The sequence below is a fragment of the Sturnira hondurensis genome, unplaced genomic scaffold (genome assembly GCF_014824575.4).
Source record: "Sturnira hondurensis isolate 20B ecotype Veracruz unplaced genomic scaffold, ASM1482457v3 Scaffold0013515, whole genome shotgun sequence".
Lineage (NCBI taxonomy): Eukaryota > Metazoa > Chordata > Mammalia > Chiroptera > Phyllostomidae > Sturnira > Sturnira hondurensis.
Genome location: NW_028086146.1, coordinates 7,911,000 through 7,928,623, shown reverse-complemented (window position 1 = coordinate 7,928,623; position 17,624 = coordinate 7,911,000). Strand labels below are relative to the sequence as shown.

General features: G+C 45.6%; 1 protein-coding gene across 1 annotated transcript in view; it reads right to left on the bottom strand.

The window, feature by feature from the left end:
• Positions 1 to 2,470: 2,470 nt before the first annotated feature.
• The window catches only part of SLC1A1 (solute carrier family 1 member 1), a 74,311-nt gene continuing 59,157 nt past the window's right edge, over positions 2,471 to 17,624 (bottom strand). Inside the window, exons 7-12 of the mRNA XM_037061761.1 lie at positions 15,936 to 16,120; positions 14,607 to 14,714; positions 12,616 to 12,738; positions 12,034 to 12,228; positions 7,004 to 7,138; positions 2,471 to 4,602 (exon numbers count right to left, since the gene is read on the bottom strand). Of these exons, the coding sequence (XP_036917656.1) occupies positions 4,356 to 4,602; positions 7,004 to 7,138; positions 12,034 to 12,228; positions 12,616 to 12,738; positions 14,607 to 14,714; positions 15,936 to 16,120 (993 nt within the window). The 3' untranslated portion in view covers positions 2,471 to 4,355. The remainder of the gene's footprint in view (positions 4,603 to 7,003; positions 7,139 to 12,033; positions 12,229 to 12,615; positions 12,739 to 14,606; positions 14,715 to 15,935; positions 16,121 to 17,624) is intronic.

The following is a 17,624-nucleotide window of genomic DNA, read 5'->3' as shown; positions in this document are numbered from 1 at the left end:
GCAATCAGAACACCAGAAGGGATGTTGATTTTATCTTGGCTCTGGGGGTGTACTAATAACTGTTCTGAACTATGTGTTATCTTAAAATTGGCAGACCAAAGAGAGATTTGCAGATGAAACCACAAGTGTCTCCGTAATCCTGGAGAGATGTCCTCCAAGTCACACATGGCACTGGTCTCTCTTAGTAGATAGAAATGGAGCAGTTGTATGGTCGATCCTAATGCTTTCTGAGGAATTTGGTGGCATTCTTCACCCTGGGCCAGTCATCTCCATTCATGGTCAATAACTTCAGACACTCGTGAGCAATCACCTAATCCAGTGGATCAGTGTATGTTGTTCCCAAAGCTAATTTAACAAGGCTCACTTCTTTGTGTTATATGGATTTTACTTAAAAAGTTAAGATTGCAGGGGAGGGAGGCACATTCCCTACCACGGGGGTATTTGTAAAACCCCACGTGGAGCCCAGAACTAAGTCCCAGCATGGGGAGTACAGTCGCACGAGATATACAGGCTCAGAATGGCAGACGTGAGCCTCATGTCACTAATTTCAGGACTTAACAAAAAGGGGTGACACATGAATGTGCCTCTCAGCCTCACATGCAGCCTGATCACAAAGCCCCCTCTCTGTCTCAGGCCACAGAAAAGAGGATTGCAAACATTTTTCGTTTAGTCCTCATGCGATACTTTACAGGGGAAAATATTCTAAGTCTTATACTATTCATTTTTAAATTTTATTTTTACTTTCTTTTTATCATTGACACTATTACAGACGTCCCTATTCCCTATCCTCCCCCACCCCCTTGCCCACCTCCACCCAGCTGCCCTCTTCCCTCTGGCCATCACCGCACTGTTCTCTGTGACGACGGGTTGTATGTGTATGTTCTTTGCTAAATCCCTTCACCTTCTTTCATCCAGCGCCCCCACCCCTCCCCTCTGACAGTTGTCAGTCTGTTCCATGTATTCACACCTGTTTCTATGTTGTTCATTAGATTCCACACATAAGTGAGGTCATATGGTATCTGTCTTTCCCTGACTGGCTTATTTCACTTAGTCTTATGCTATTTAAGTGAAAATGTCCTACTTTCAGAGTTTCCCCTTCATGGAATGGGAGTTGTTAATATATTAAGTCTCACTAGGTTCGATGTACTGTTTGCTCTAATAACTCAGTTAATGCCAAGTGACGAAAGCTACAATCCTTAATCATATCAGTGACAAAGGTCCCAATAAACTGGATAGCAATTGAAGTTGCATCTCTACGGATTTTGCATGTAAATGGGGGGTGACGGTGTAGGGCTCTTTTTCTAGGGGAACACACTAGTGTTTATCCAACACATTATGTGACAAAGTCTCTGCTAAACGCATCTTACACATTTTCTCATTTCATTTAAAGCAATCTCAAGGGGTAATATTTATCACCATTTCACGGAAGATTAAACCAAGGCCAGATTATTGGCAAGGGCCACAAAGCTGGTAAGAGGCCAGAGCTGTGTGCCTATTCACTGGTCCTTTGCTGGGCAGTTAAAAAGAATACAGAATATTCTGTTGCATAAAACCCTCTAGAATTCTGCCAAGGCTCTGCATGACCAGTTCCTCTTTCTATTCCAGGAGGGAAGGTTCTTACACACCCGCCAAGCCAACGCTGTTGCTAGCCCGCTGCTATATTATAAGCCACACAGTTTCCTCATGCTACTCTAAGAATGGGATGTTTTAAATGAAAGGTCTTGTATCCAGTGGGCTCAGTAATATTTGCTCAAAAGTAAGTCATATCTAGCACTGGTAACGCCATTCTTCTGCACGTGAATATACTCTGGGTGAGATCAAAATCGTACAGGGGGAGGTCCCTACTCAGGTTCGCTAGTTTTTCCAAACAGACCTCTCTCTTTTAAAGGTTCATGGTGTTGGGTATTTTATCCCATGTTGCCAGAGAGAAAACTGTTCTGAATTAGTTTGCCAGGAAGTGATATGCATTTTTATGAGACACCGACTGTCTCAGTGGGGCAGAGAGACCTGCCGTTCCCTTGTCTCCCACTCACTAGCAGGTCCCCTTGCGGAACCCCGACATGACTGAGGCTCCAGGCGGGACCGTGCCACCCTTCAAAGAGCTCTCTGAATACAGCCACTCATAGTGTGCAGTGACATCTCAGATGGCAGGGTCAATCCTCCGGGGAAACCAAGTCACCATCGATACGGCGGCTTTCGCCCACTGTAATTTCCAACCAAACCTACCTTCCTCTTCATCGTAGTCAAAGTATGGGCAAGCTGTTCATAATGACACTGAATTTCAACCTTTTAATCCCCACTGATGGATATGAAGAATTAAGATTACTTTCCCTCAAGCCCTGCTTTTTAATTTTGGAGCATAAATACAGTTTTGGAAATGATAACCTATGTACTGTCTGTACTAACTGACCACGCCTCCACCTTCCCATGTCCGCCTAGGTGAAGTAAAGAACAGATAGAAAAAGGCAGGGAAGGAAGAACGATGTTTATTGAGACTGAAATGGAATATTCTCTTTGACGAGTGAACAGCACAGTGTGTGAAGAGGTCAGTTACAAACTGACTCCAAAATGAGGATGACCTGCAGTTTGGGAACCACTCTGCCAACTCCAGTGCCTCGAATCGGAGAACCGTGCAGCAGGGTAGACTGTTTGGCCCAAGACAAATTACTGATTAACCACATTATACTTAGATTGACTATCCATAAACAACACCAGTCTTTGCATTTTAAAACTCACATTCAATTACTGGTTCTTATTTATGATGTTTACATGTCAATCCAGTATCATTCTCTTACAATTTCTGGTACAAGTGGTCAATACTGAGCATTTATTGACTTTTCCATGGTCTTTGGCACAATTTCTGGTTTTTTAAATAGGAAAGTACAGGCTTACATGGGCTACTCAACACTGCAGAAGCACAAGTATTTTGGATCTCAATGGAAACACAAGTTTATGTTAAGCATTATTTACAAGATGTGAGCTGAAGCACAGACCTTAATAAGATTTCATAAATTAGCAAGAGAATGACAAAGGATGATTTTAATAAGCTGGGCCAAGATTACCAGACTACCAGTCAGAACAGGCCTCCCTGGAGGAGGAGACAAGTGACATACAAATGAGTTTTCCTGAACTGCTGAGCCCAGGGTTTCAGGTTGTGGGATGTACCCTGCAAGAATCAGGGTGGGATAGTGCTGTTCTGGTCAGTGTGGCTTGATCAACCTCTCAAATCGGTATTAAAATACAACTTAGCTGGTAAGCGTGCCACTGTTGCATGGGCCCTAATGGGTACAAAAGGGCAAAGTACTGTCATTTTTAAGTAGGTCTGACTGACTTTGGTAGAATGAAGCCTTCTAGTTGGATACAGACACACCCAGCCTTATGTGAGTGACCCCTTTGTGTATAATCTTATACAGAGCTGATGTGGATTCCCTTCCAGCAGAATTTGGAAGTTGTAATGAACGGCTGTGCCACCTCAGGGTATCAGCCTGATATGTCTGTGCTTTGGGGCAGACTCCTAGACGTGAAACGGCCGAACGCCACCCTTACTCGCCAGTGCTCCCAAGAGAGGAGTCTGACAAGCCCCAAAGCAGATCTGGACTGGAATCATCATTATTCAAGTATAAGGAGAGCTCTTTATTTCACATTGACAGTTCGATTCTGATCTCTGTCGGACAAATTATATGAAAATAGTATTTACACACATATATACCTAGCTCAATACTGAACACTGGGTAGTAGTTGCCAGTGTCCCGTACAGTACATTGACAAGAGAACCTCCCTTCCTCCCAGACCCGATGCCCACCTCACAACTGCTGTTGCAGAACTGTGTTGGTCTGTTTTCTTTCAAAGCAGTGTCTTTGAAATTGGCCAGAGATGAGTTCGAAATGGACAATTTGGCACATTAACTGGGGGAGGGGGTGGTTGAGATGCATTGTAATTTATAAAAACGTGAGATGTCACAGGAATTCCATGCCAATACAAAGCCTGAGTAAAAATTTGTAATCAGTGACAGAGTATTTTTTTAAAAGCCCTAAACACTGGTCTGTGCATGAGAAACCAATTTCTTTTTCACATCCATTACCTACTTCCAACAGCTGCTATGTTACATGCTTCCGAACTTTATCATAGAATTTTACAACTCTAAATAATACAGCTTTCCTTTTAATCAGTTTCCTTTTATCTTACCCCACCCCCAAGTCCCAGAACCTGGAGAGCAAAAGCTCTGAGTCCAAATATAGAAAATAATCTGAGGTCTGTAATATCAGGTCAAATGTACAATTGTTTTTCTTTCCCTCAATGTTTGAAATTGCTAAGAGATGTCCTTCATCATTCCCAGTCATCTGAAGCCCAGGGCTCTAGAACTGTGAGGTCTGGGTGAACGAGACGGTGTCAGATTTGTCTATGGCAAAACCTCCGTTGACATAGGACTTCTTGGTGTCTGAGTCTTCATTATTGAGTGTCGTGGTTTCCACAGCAAAGGGGTTCACGAAGTTGACTTCAGATGAAACGCTCATCTGCTCCAGCTCCTTCTTGGACAGCTTCTCCACGATGCCTGTCCCGAATGTATCTCCGAGGACGTTCACCATGGTCCTGAACCGGTCCCTGGGGGAGGCAGAGGGTAAGTCAGACAGGGGACCCAGATTTCATTTTCCTTCACCGCTGGAGAGAAGAAAGGACCTGAAGTTGTAAGTTAAGCAAATGCAGACAGTGCGGTCTCCCGGCTGGCTGACCAAAGGCTGCTCTCCGCACAGGCCTGGGGCAGACAGTGGTTCACAAAGGGACAGAATGAGCAACCCCCCCCCCCCCCCCACCCATGCCTGAGCTCCCNACCCCCCCCCCCCCCGCACCCATGCCTGAGCTCCCAGTAAGTCACAGTGACTCCCATAAATTCGGCACTAATACCCCTAAATTCCCTCTTTTATTCCCAAAGAAATGGGAATAGTATTCACAGATTATCTGGGGGGAGCTGAGGAAGAGTCAAAATTTAGTAAGTCTGTACTCCCTGAAACCTATACAATTAACCAATGTTACACCAATAAATTCAATAAATTCAATAAAAATGAGTAAATACATTCAGTCAATCTGTCACTTCCAACCCCTGACTTGTGGGCATTTCCAGGAGCTCTTCTGGCTCAGGCGAGAGAACTGGGATGTTTTGTGGGTGGCGTATGTGCCACGTGTGTGTCCCTGGTGTACTCGTTTCCTCACCACACTAGGCCACTCCATAAATGAGCCAGCAGAGATGCCACAGAGCAGGGTCAGAAAACACAGGTTTGCCTGGGAATGGCTTTCTCCTCGAGGCACCCCCAGTTAATCTTAACTCCCAGAGGGTGTGGAGAAGAAGCTGAAGGCAGGAAGTTGTGTGGGTAAAGAAGGCACACTGGTGAGAGGTTGCTGGAGTATAGTTGGTAGGAACTATGTGCATGAACATTCTTGTGGAAACTACACCTGCAGGGCAGAAAAGGTCAACAGTGCTTACCCATGTGCATTCTGGATGCCCTTCTCCATCAGAAAGAAAAAACTGAAGCATATGTCTCAATGGTAGGGCACCTTTGCAAGAAAGGACCTTGTAGAACCAACCAGCTACTAAGAGGGCCCCGCATGGCACAGCCTCCCAGGTTCAGGAGCTTCTGCTTTCTGAAGTCCTTAAAGTCTTTGAAGAAGATTTGATCCTCAAACCATGTGGAATGTTTCTGTTCCCCTTTCCTCCATCTCAGCAGCCACTTGCAAACTACACAGCCCTGGACTCCTCAGTAAGCTTGGGCTGGTTCTGAGTGAAGGCTCACTAAAGACCTACACTTCCCCTGATGGCCAGGGGACAAAGCCAGACCTAGAGGCTGGAAGACCAATGCACAACGTGGGTGTCAACCAAGGAGAGAGCTGGGAATCAGGCTCATTCCAACTTTCACCTTGGGGGTAACAAAAGGCATATTCTTACTCTTACCCTGAACATATCACAGCTGCTCTGCTGTGTTCCTCAGGTGTGTGTGTGTGTGAGAGAGAGAGAGAGAGAGAGAGAGAGAGAGAGAGAGAGAGAATGAATGAATTGGAATTGGTTGAGGCCTGAATGGTCTTACCCACTCTAGTTTTAACAAGACTTGCCTTTTATTGAGCATATACTGTCTGCCAGACACCATTCTATATTAGCTGACTTAGTCCTTACACCAACCCAATGAGATAGACAGAATCCTACCCATCTTACAGATAATGCAACTGGATCTCAGAGAGGTTAAAGAACTTACTCAAGGTCAAAAGCCAGTAAGAAGACACCGAATGGAGATTCAAACCCAAGTCAGTCCTACTGCAAAGCCTCTGCTCACACTGCTGCCCCTGATGGTCTGATGCTTGGGAAGATAGGGTGATTTTGAACCAGGTGGTTCTGACCTACAGCTAAGATAGGCTAGGGTAGCCTATGGGGTTTGGAATGTCTGGTGCCTTCCCTAGTTGCATTTTTTTAAAAAGGGAAAAATCTGTAATCCTTACTGGAAGACATTTTTTCATTGCTTTTAGAGAGAAAAGGAGGGGGGGGGAGAGAGAAGCATCAACTGGTTGCCTCCCACACCCTGCTGGACCAGGGGTCACACACACCTGGACCAGAGATCATACCTGCAACCTAGATGTGTGGCCTGACCTGAATCCACAACCTTTTGGTTATGGGACAACACTCCATCCACCTGAGCCACACTAGCCGGAGCCATTCCTGGCTTCTTCACTTTATTAGTTTGTGTTTATTTCATCTAATACCCAACTCCTAATCTTGAGCATTACCAGGTATAATGACTAGTACAGGGCACTGGCTTTTTAAAATCACTGCTTAAAGTTATGAGGAATTAATTTTTAAGCATGTTATCAGATGGCCTGGTCAGAGGGAAATTAAAGCAGCAACAGATGGCTCATTAGGCAATCTGAGGAGAGAATGATGACAGACTGCAGATTCCACATGGCGGCTGGGAAGCCCGCCTCCCCATCCGGCAGCAGCAGCAGCGCATTTATTCCAACTCACAGGAACCAGTCGACAGCAATGATCAGGGTGACATCCTCAGTGGGCAGGCCCACGGCGCTCAGCACGATCACCATGGTCACCAGGCCGGCCTGGGGCACACCAGCAGCTCCGATGCTGGCAGCTGTGGCTGTGACGCTGTAGCCAGAACACAACAGCATGAAAGGAGTTAGACACCCACTTCTTCCAATGGTTTTCGGTTAGTCCCAATGGCTGTTCCTGCTGTGTCCCCAAATTAGCCAGCCAGAAGCTGTTATCTGCTGAGTGCCAGCTCTGCCTCATTAGAGGGCAGGGAGAAACTGAGGGGAGCATGATCTTCGTCCAGGGGAGATACGGCAAATCACTCGAATGCAAGGACTGCGTGAGTGGTGCACAAAAAAGTGAGCGAGAGAGAGATTTAGGAAGAAGACAGAGTTTACCAACTGGGGTGTTTATGGAAGGCTTTATCTACCCATTCATCCAAACAAGTGACAGCTACCTCCCTACCTGAATTCTTTCTCCCTTATCCCATCCACTTACCCAATCATTTAATGAGCATGTAATACGAGCCAGGAATCTATGTTGCCTTGAAGGTCAGAGGGATAGTGGAAGGGCATTTTAGGTGAAGGCAAAACTGGAAGCGTTCAAGCAGATTTTACTCACCTTTTTGACATTACAAAACTCTTTCTCTCTCTGGGAGATGCCCTTTTGGGCAGTGCATTGAGAAATAGCTATGACTCCTGTCCAAGGTGTAAGCCTTTACTCCTGACTGCTCCGTTTTGCCAGTGGATTCACTTTGTGCAAAAGAAAGATAGATGTGGAATCTAGGTGAGGCAGCCATGTGAAATTCATTACTACGTATTTAAAAAGATCCCTCTTGGGCAGATAAAACATGGCACTGGGAATTTTTCCCTTTGGAATGTATAGTTTTTCATCACCAACTTCTTTACTTAAATCTGGTCATGTTGGAGGAAACAAGGGCTGACCATGCCTTGAAAAGTCCTCATAAAGCCTCAGAGTTCTTATGAAGCTGAGTCTATTGCCCATTCATCTGCCTAGCAATTGGTCACAGGCGGTGTTTGAGGGTATGGTTAAACTCAGGCCAGAGTTCCTTGATAAGTATATCTTTCCTCAGTGGTTGTCACCACCCAACTTCCAGTAAATTAGAGATTTTTGGGGTGTTCCAATTCCTCTCAACATTTCAGGTCTGCATAATCCTTTAGATCTGATTTGACTTATGTATTTGTTAACCCTGAGTTTATTTCAATGCTTGTTGAAAAAATTTAAACTGAATGCATTGAGGGTTTTCTGTGTCAGAAGTAATATGTACCCATGTCCACAGATCCCTCTCAGAACCCACAACACATCAATGTTAACGATGTGGTCCTTATAAACCTGAGGCTGTGCTTGGAACTTAAAATTGCTTTAGTCAAAACTCTGCTTTTGACCATGACCTGGCTTACTAAACTTCAGCTATTTAACTGGCTTTGGTCTGAAGTATAAATCTTCAGATAAGGGAAGAAATTTTACTGACACCATGTCCTTAGGCAAGTACTTCTCTGAATCTCTTTCCCACCTGTTAGATGTAAGTGATGTGTTTCCTTTGCGGGGCTGCTGTGAAGACTCAGTGAGGCAATACATGTAAAGCACCTAGTGCAGCACCTGGATATAGTAGATGCTTAAAAACTGACACCATTTCTGCTACTTCAGCAGTGGCTGCTATTCTATGACCACTGCTGCTAGTATTATTACTACTACTGTAACAGGGTGCAGCCAGGGCCTCCCCAAAAGAGAGGTTTGTAATGGGGTACAGAACTCAGGGTGTCCGAGAAATACTAAAAATATAAGATGTCCTCAGCCCCACAGTCTGAACTGGGGGATGGGACACATGGAACAGGGCCACGCAGAGCTATTACGTACAGCCACAGCTTTGCCGCTAACCTCTGGCATGGTCATTTAACACATCTATGACCTTTAACTGGTTTTATAGATATGTTAAATGGCTGCGGTTGTGTTTTGAGCCAGAGAGATGGGAGTGACTTCCACCCAGGATGTAACTGGGAGGCAACTCCCCCTTGGTTACAGCACCTGTTGAGAGCTTGGAGATGGTTCAGTCCAAGCCACGAGGCCGTGCCTACCCAGACTTTCTATGGAAGGCCAGGAAAGCTGGAAAAATATGGGAATGCTGGCAGGTGTAGCTGACTGTGGGAGGAGTCAGAAATGGGGCTGCAGAGGAAGACAGGCATTGGGATTTAAACCCAGGCACAACAGCCATACGAGGGGGCCCCACACAGCTTTGGCAAGAGAGGGAACCATGCAGGTTCGGCGTGGTTTGGAACCAGGTGGCTTTGGGGCTCCCTTTGCCACACAGCCTAGGAAGTGGAAAAGCAATATATAGCAGTGACATAGAGCTCTCTCTAAGCAGTTTGGAAGAATGCAGGAGAGACACTGCGGGAAGGAAAGGGGCAAAAGGACTCTTGCTGGTGGGCCAGGAGAAGGTGTCACATGGGTTTGGATTAAGAACTGGAGATCCCGGCAACACAGCAGGGATTACTGGGAAGAACTGGGGGCTGCCTGAGCCACAGACTTCTATTGCTTTTCCTGAGATGGTTCCCTGGACTGGGCAAGGGGGGAAGGAAGGACTGTGTGTCTGTGGGTGTTTTAAGGGACTTTTGGGGGGGGTGTTTTAAGGGACTTTAGGGTTTTAATGAGGACATTAAGTCATTACTCTAAGTCTGTATAACTTTTTGAATAAATACTTCCTTTCCTTTTCACCAATCTCTGACATTCAGAGATGTGATTCCCTGGTGGCAGGCAAGGCGAACCTAGTACAGGGGGACCCCAGAAGGGGGGTCCATTTGGTAACACTGCCACAAAAGCAACTACTAGTACTATTACTGCTACCTTTCCCCTCAAGTTCTTTCTGGGCCCCAAATGTTATCATTAGCTTTCATTATAAGAAAATGTATCCTAGTTTCAGTCAGTTGTAACCTTTGGTAAATGAATGCTACAAAAAAATCACAAAAGAGTATGTTTTGGGTGGACAATGCCTGTATTTCTTTGATGTCCAGTCCAACAGGGCCACATAAAGAAATAAACTATAGGCCCAAAAATCTCTTTAACCACCAACCACAACAGTAACTTGTACAATTAAAAATAACATTCACTAATTCATTATCTCCTGGTCGAGCCAGAGAGGATGTTTTACTTTAAGTCAGGGATTACTCTGGACCTTGCAGATCTAACTGGCTCGGGGCCAGCAGTTACCAGCCAAGTCAGATAGAAGGATATACCAGAGCAGGGAGGAGGTTTTTATGTGAATTATTTAGCCTCAAGGCCCCAAGTTCATTCCTCCAGCAGGTTTTTTTCTTTTTTAAAGGTTAGAGAGATATAGGAAACTTATGACTGAGGCAGAGGGAGGGAATTCATCACAAGGTGGCAAGTACCCAAAACACTGGCATCTCATACAACCACTCCTTGGAAATCAGCGCAGTGCAGCCAGGATTCCACAGCCCGAGGTGAGGGAGGTGGGAAAGGCATTTGGGAGTCTAAAAGTAGCAACTGCTGGAACCACAGTGGCTGTGGCAGGGGCTCCCTTAGCCACGGACACTTCTCCACAGCTCGTGCGGCCTCCACAGAGCTGCCCAGCGGATGAGCCAGATGGCCTAGTTTGTACTTCAGCTAATTTCAAGAAAACTTCAATAAATACTTTATGACCTGGGGTTGGGGAAGATTTAAAGATGTACTGTACTGTTAGAACTTATTTTATGCCTGGAACTTATGCCTATGCCAAGTGCTGGGGACGCAAGAGTGAATTAACTCTGACATGTTCAGGTCATCCTTGAGTAGGTTCAGGGACCCCGTTTAGTCATAATCTTCCACTCTAAACTGAAGTCTCTGATGCACTCTAATCGCAACCCACACTCCGAAGCTGCGCTGACCAGCAGAACATTCTACAGTGACAGGACCTATAACGCCGGCACCTATTTCTGCAGCAACGGAACCTTCTGTGTCTGCTCCACCCAATTCGTGTGTGTAGCTCACAGCCACCGTGCTGAACAGAGCTGCTCCAGACGAACAGCTCTCACAACGTCACTAATGACATTTTCACCATCGACTTGAGAAGACAATTTCGGTCTCCATTTGCAGTATTCTCTGCAGTATTTGGCTCCAGTGACCATTTCTTCCTTGAAAATCTCTCTTTTCTGGGTTTCAGTGACACCGTGGTTTCATGGCCCTCTTCCTAACTTTCTCTCCTTGTCATTCTTCTTCTTGGGTTCTTCCCTCCCTGCCTGCCTCTCAGGTTAGGATTGTCCAGGGTTCAGTCTTTGGTCCTGTTCTCCACTGCGTGGACTCTCCCTAAGGAATGTCATCCATTCTGAACATTCACTGAGTGCTCACCATGGAGGCATCATCCTAAGCATTTTATACGCATCATGTAACTTAATTATCACTTCTTGGATAAAATGTTGGTATTATGGTTATCTTCATTTTATGGGTGAGAAACAAACTTAGAGAATTCAAGAAACTTGGCCGAGTCCACAGCAAATCATGGTAAAACTCATATTCAAACAGATGACTGACTATCAGGCCGAGGACTCTGGCTTCTGTATCTACAGTTAAGACCTCACTGCTCACTGCCTATGTCCACCTGGGTGTTTTAAAGGCATTTCAAATGCCTTTAGGACAGGGTCCAGAGAGGAGAGGGGAGAGAATCATAGGGGAAAAGGGGAGGGACTCACATGAATAAGTATAAAGGACACATGGACAATAATTAAGGTGGGGGGCAGAAATGGGAGGGAGGTGGGGAGCACTGGGGGTGGGCAGGGCAGGGAATATAAAACAGAAAACTGTACTTGAATAAGAATTAAATAAAAAATAAAAAACCAAAAAAACCCCAAATGCCTTTAGCTGTGTTTAGTCCTGGGAAGAGACTTTGTAGACTAAGAACATCACTCCACCACTGGATCACTTGTGATGTTCCTTCACGGGTGACTTTTGCTAGAGGCAATTCTAGTAACGGTGATGGAAGTGCGTGTGACCCCAGGCCTCACCTGACAGTGATGATCTGCCCGATGCCCAGGTCCAAGCCATTCAGCTGTGCAATGAACACAGCTGCCACCGCTTCATAGAGGGCAGTCCCGTCCATGTTGATGGTAGCACCAATGGGCAACATGAATCTGGTGATCCTTTTGTCCACTTTGTTCTTTTCTTCAGCACAGCGGAACGTGACAGGCAGTGTTGCCGAACTGTGTGGTAAAAAGACAAGGAACTTACGGCTTAGAAATGCAGGTCCTCAGTCCCTGCCTGAGGAGACACTCCTATCCCCAAAACTAACCCCAGAGACCAAAGCATGCTGGCACTTCTGGCAGGCTCAGAAATCAAAAGGTGCTACGGCTGCCATTGCTCCAAGTTGCAGCATAACCCTTCCCGGGCTGCAGGCCATGCCAGGAGGGCAGGACAAATCCAACAGGGTGAAGAAATACGTTCAAGGACATGGGAAGAGAATATGGACATTGTTTCTTGAATTCAAGGCAGCTACAGCATCCACACGCTACAGTCAGTGCTTCATCGACTGTGGTGGGAGTTGATAGGCGTGGCCCAGAAACAATTTCTCGATGCCCCCTTCTGGTTACCTGGAAGAGATCATGAGGGCCGTCAGGAGAGCCTGGGCCATCCCCATGGCGAATCGGAAAGGGTTCTTTCTTACAATTATGAAATATATCAGTGGGAGAATTATAATGGAGTGGATTGCAAGTCTGTAAACAAGAGAGAGAAACAGGTTCATAAGTGATACCACCTCTCATTAACCTTTTTTCAAACAGCTTTTTTACTCATAACATATTCAACTTTTATACTGACCCAATGAGAAAATGAGAAGTAGGGCAGGAATACATGTCTCCATTCCATATATGAAGATAAGAAGATTCACTCAGCAAATGGAGCATCTTGTCAAAGTTAGGTGCCAAGCCAGTGGCTGCACCCACATTTCAGAGCTCACAGAACAGTCACATCACGCTTCCCAGCCCTGTACACACTATTCCTGCTGACTGTGCTCAAATGCGTTCACTTCCTTTCACTTCTGCTGCAGAAACCTAACTCCTCCTCACAGGCTCCATAAAACTTCCCCTCCTTCAGGGAGTCTTCGCTTGCCTTTCCACATCCAGCCGACTCCTCCCTACTTAGTGACTCCGTGGCCCCATCCAAATCTCTGGTATAGTCGTTATCACAGCCCTTGGCCACTCTGGTGGCGCCCACTGTCTAAGAGGGGAGTGAGGAATGCAATAAGGAGGAGGACATCCCTGCTCTTCTGCAGTCAGGACTGACACTCTGTGTTACTCCTGTCTTCCAGAACTATTCCTTGCTTCACGTGGAAATATGTAGGTTACCCAAAACAGGAGCTTCAGAAATGAGACCAATTATGCAGATGCTATGTAAGTGGCAACTTAGAGGTTAAAGATCAGTTATGTGAAGATAACATAATCATTGAATATACGGTTCCTGGAGGTCTAGAGAGAGGATCTTCTGGACAAAGGGCTTGTGGCTAAGAACCATGAGGGACTGACTGATGTAGTTTTCTGTTAGAAACCTAGCAAGGGTAAGAGGACAGAAATCAGCAGAACCCCTCTATGAAATGGCTCGGCACAATGCACCTCAGCCCTATCGCTGCCTGAACACAGCCCCTGGCCTCTCATAGGTTGATGGTCCTGCCTCCCTTAGCACTGGGGCCCTGGGATATGACTGACCCTCACACTGTAGGAACCCAGGCTTCTTCCCTGTTGGCCATCAGGACTATGCTTTTGGTAAACACAGGGTAAGTAGTAAATGTGCAGTGGAAATTCCCCATGGTGGTCAAGTTCCAGTAAGTGGGCTGATTATTCAATTTGGGTGTGCGGGGCACTGACCTGCATGAGTCAAACTGGTGATGTTTACTCATTCCCGTGGTCCACATTTCTCAGCACATGTGACGTATCCTGCCCCTGACTAGGTATCTGGGGGCACCATTTATAACCCATCCCCTTGGCAAACCAATAACTGGGCTGAAATAAATATGTAAATGACCTGTCTCCCGCTGCCCTTCAGCTTTACACAATTCCTACCAGCCTGAACATTTCCCCAGCACTCTCTCTGGCCCTGTGATGACGCAGGGGGTGACAGCAGTCACTAGCCCCACCAATAGGCTTGCAACCAACCAGCCATCTTGCTCTTACTTGCTTGATTTTTATTTAGGCCCCGCCTAATTTCTTTCAGGGTCAGGGTGCATGGGAGTTATTATTACTTGCTTGGTTAGTTAGTTTATATGCTTGAGGAAGTGAAGGCCTGGAGAGAGCCAAGACTGAATACCAATGGGTTTTGCTCTTGTTTTAAAAAATTATTTGAACACAAGTAATAAAAGCAGTGACAGAGGCTGGTCCAGGCTGTTCTGCCAAGATCCGGCAATGAGCACAGTGAGATCCACCTCCGGCACAGCTGTTAAAGGGCAGTCCTGCCCCCCACCATGCCGCTCTCTTATCGCTGAACCCCGTCTTCCCCTGCACGTGGGAGAGAAGCTCATTTTAACCAACTGAAACCAAGCCCCTCATGAGTTCAAGTGAGGTTTCTATTTCTCCTCTTGTGTCTGACATACCCAGTGAGGACGGTGGCCATGTACATGCCCAGCTTGCGGAATATCTCCCAGTCTTCCACTTCTATGATCTTCCCAGCGATCAGGAATACAATACCGAATGGCATGTAACTAGAAAGTAAGCACAGCATCAGCAGGTGTTCCCTCGCGGTGGGATTGTTGGGGAGGAAGCAAGCCAGGGCCTGCACCTCGGCTCTGCACACACTCTCGGCCGGCAGCAGCGCAGCACACACGATGACGCTAGGCTTACAGTTTCACCTCCGCTTCAGGCCCTGGTGACCACAGTGGCTCCAGGTTTCAACACCTGTGCACACCCTATATTCTACCCACCTAAGCTACCATAATGGGACAAACTTGGCAAGAAGGTGTGGTTATTGTGCACCTGAAACCTATATAACTTCATGAACCAATGTCACCTCATCAATAAAAAAGAAAAAAGAGGCCGTGGTCAAACTGTTGTGCAATCCATTCCTTGTTCCCAGTACACAAACATTTGACCAACGGTCACATCTGAGAGGTCATTTTAGCGTGTTCCTCCAAAGGCAGTCACTATGCTCCTTCTAGCCATAGTCATCTTGTTTCCCAGGTAAACGTCTCAGCAACAGAGCAATAGGGTCAGTAGCAGGGGTGGTCTTAATGGCTGTTCACGGGGCTCTCATTACATGCTTTGTGTTGGCTTAAGTATTTTACAGGCATCAATTCACTTAGTATATATACTTCTCCCAACCCTAGTGGTAAATTTTATTACTATCATTTTTAATAGATGATGGAGCTGAGGTTCAGTGGGATTAAGTGACTGAAATAACTGAGCCCTTTATTTATGTCACTGTCACGTCTACACTCTGGAGAAAATAACGTTAAACCAGCTCGATGTGAGTGAAGGGGGACAGAGGACTCGGAGGAAAGCTGGACTCTTCAGCATCTCTAGACACAGGGCAGACACTCCAGCAGCTTCTGTCTGGATGGGTCAGTGCTCTTGCCGCACCTGTTGTAAGTACTTTGAATAACATTTCTGCACGGGGCCTAAGAAGGAAAGCACTTGTGTTCTGACGTGCAAGGAATCCCTTCCCATCATTCCTTCCTAGTCACTTCTTACACAAATGTTGGATGGGCATAAGATGATGGAGGGCTTTGGTAGAGAAGACAATGGCTGGTATCTAGACCTCTGTAGTGACAAAAGTAGTATGTGCAATGACTTAATACTCCAGTGCCTTGATGGTCAGGGTTCACCTAGAGAGGGTGAGTCAGTTCAGAAACAAAAAACTCTTGGTTCTCATATTGAGGGGACAGTTTTGGGGGGAAGCAAGATGGCAGTAAGGGGCATTTGCTCACCACATGATGATCTGAACGATTTTCATGGTTGCGTCGCTCAGAGCACTGAAGAAATCCACCAGAATCTGCCCCTTTTCTCCCATTTTTCCAATGACAAGTCCAAAGACGAGGCAAAAGATAATTAAGCCCAGGACATTTATGCCATCTGAATACATGCCTACGATTTGGTATTCCTTTGTTTTGTTCTGTGGATTGAAACCAAGAAAATATATTGATGCATGATTATAATCTTGTTAGACTGCACAGGCATTACAACAAGAAGATACAATAGCCAAACATAATAAATAGTGATTTACGAGTCAGAGTCAACAACACTTTGGGGAATTTAACTAAGAAAACAACCCCACCTACAACTACACACATATCAAATTTTTACTACCCTCACCCTTAGCCATTGAGATTTATGTAAAGTGTTCTTTTTTCTCTTTCTCTCAACAAATGCCTATTTGAATATTTCTTTTGAAGATTTCTTACTCTGGGATGTTTTTACATTTTTAATAAGAACTTTAGAATCAAGGCATTTTCAGGGTTATTTTAACTACTAGCTACATTTGGAAGCTGCATAACAAAGACAGGAATTAATAATGTTGGAAACGCAGTATTTACTAGTGTGGACTTTTTAAGGACATTTTACTATTTTATGCTGATAATGAAGCATGGGAACATTCCTTACTGCCACTAATTTGGGTAACCAACAGAATTTTGGAGATATAAAAGTTAACCAGAGTCATACTACTATGCACCATGTCTTTGCTTTATCCTGGGTGAGAATAGCATGAGCTTTACTGAGAGATTTCTAAAGGACATAATGTAACCGGATGAGCACCTGGGGTACAGTCATTTCTTAATGATTGATTTAATTGAACAAATATTTATTGAGCAGCTAGTGTGTGCCAACTGCATAAAGTCTTACAGCATCAGGTTTTACAGTGCAGCTGGAGACACAAAACTAACCATAAGAAAGATAAGCCAATGATAGCAAGATGGTGTGTAATTAACTGCATAGCGAAGCTAAGAGTTACGGGTGTCATATGGAAACTGGGGAGATGAATGAGGGTTGTGAGGTTAGGGGAAGCTAGGCCTCAGGAGTAGGCAGCCAAAGGATGCAAACATACTCCTAAAAAGTGGTGAACAAAGGCAAATGCCATCATGCACTGGACCGCTGTACCTTGCCTGGATAAGTCCTACCCACCCTTTATGACACCCAAACGAATTTAAGCCAACCAGCGGAATGCCCCAGAGTACTCTGTTCTTCCCTATCGAATATTCACCACTCTTCACATGAGGGCAACTGCCACATCTGTCCTTTCACTATTCCAGTCCTTTGTTCAGCAGGGACTGGCTCATGGAGGTGCTCAGAAAATCCTTGTGGAACCACATCACAAGGCAGGAATAAGGAGTAATTGAAGAGGTGGATCTGGATAGAACAGAGGGGGCCCGCTGGGAAGTAAGCTTGGAAACTGGGGACATGCCAAGTTGTGGAGAGCCACTGAACCTATCAGGGGAGTTAAGGCATTCTCTTTTTATTAATCCTCACCCAAGGACATGCTTATTGATTCTAGAGAGAGGGGAAAGGAGGGAGAGAAACATCTATTTGTGCCTTTCTTATGTGCATTGACACAGGACCAAATGCACAACCTGGGCATGCACTATGACCGTGTATCGAACCTGCGACCTTTTGGCTTTGCA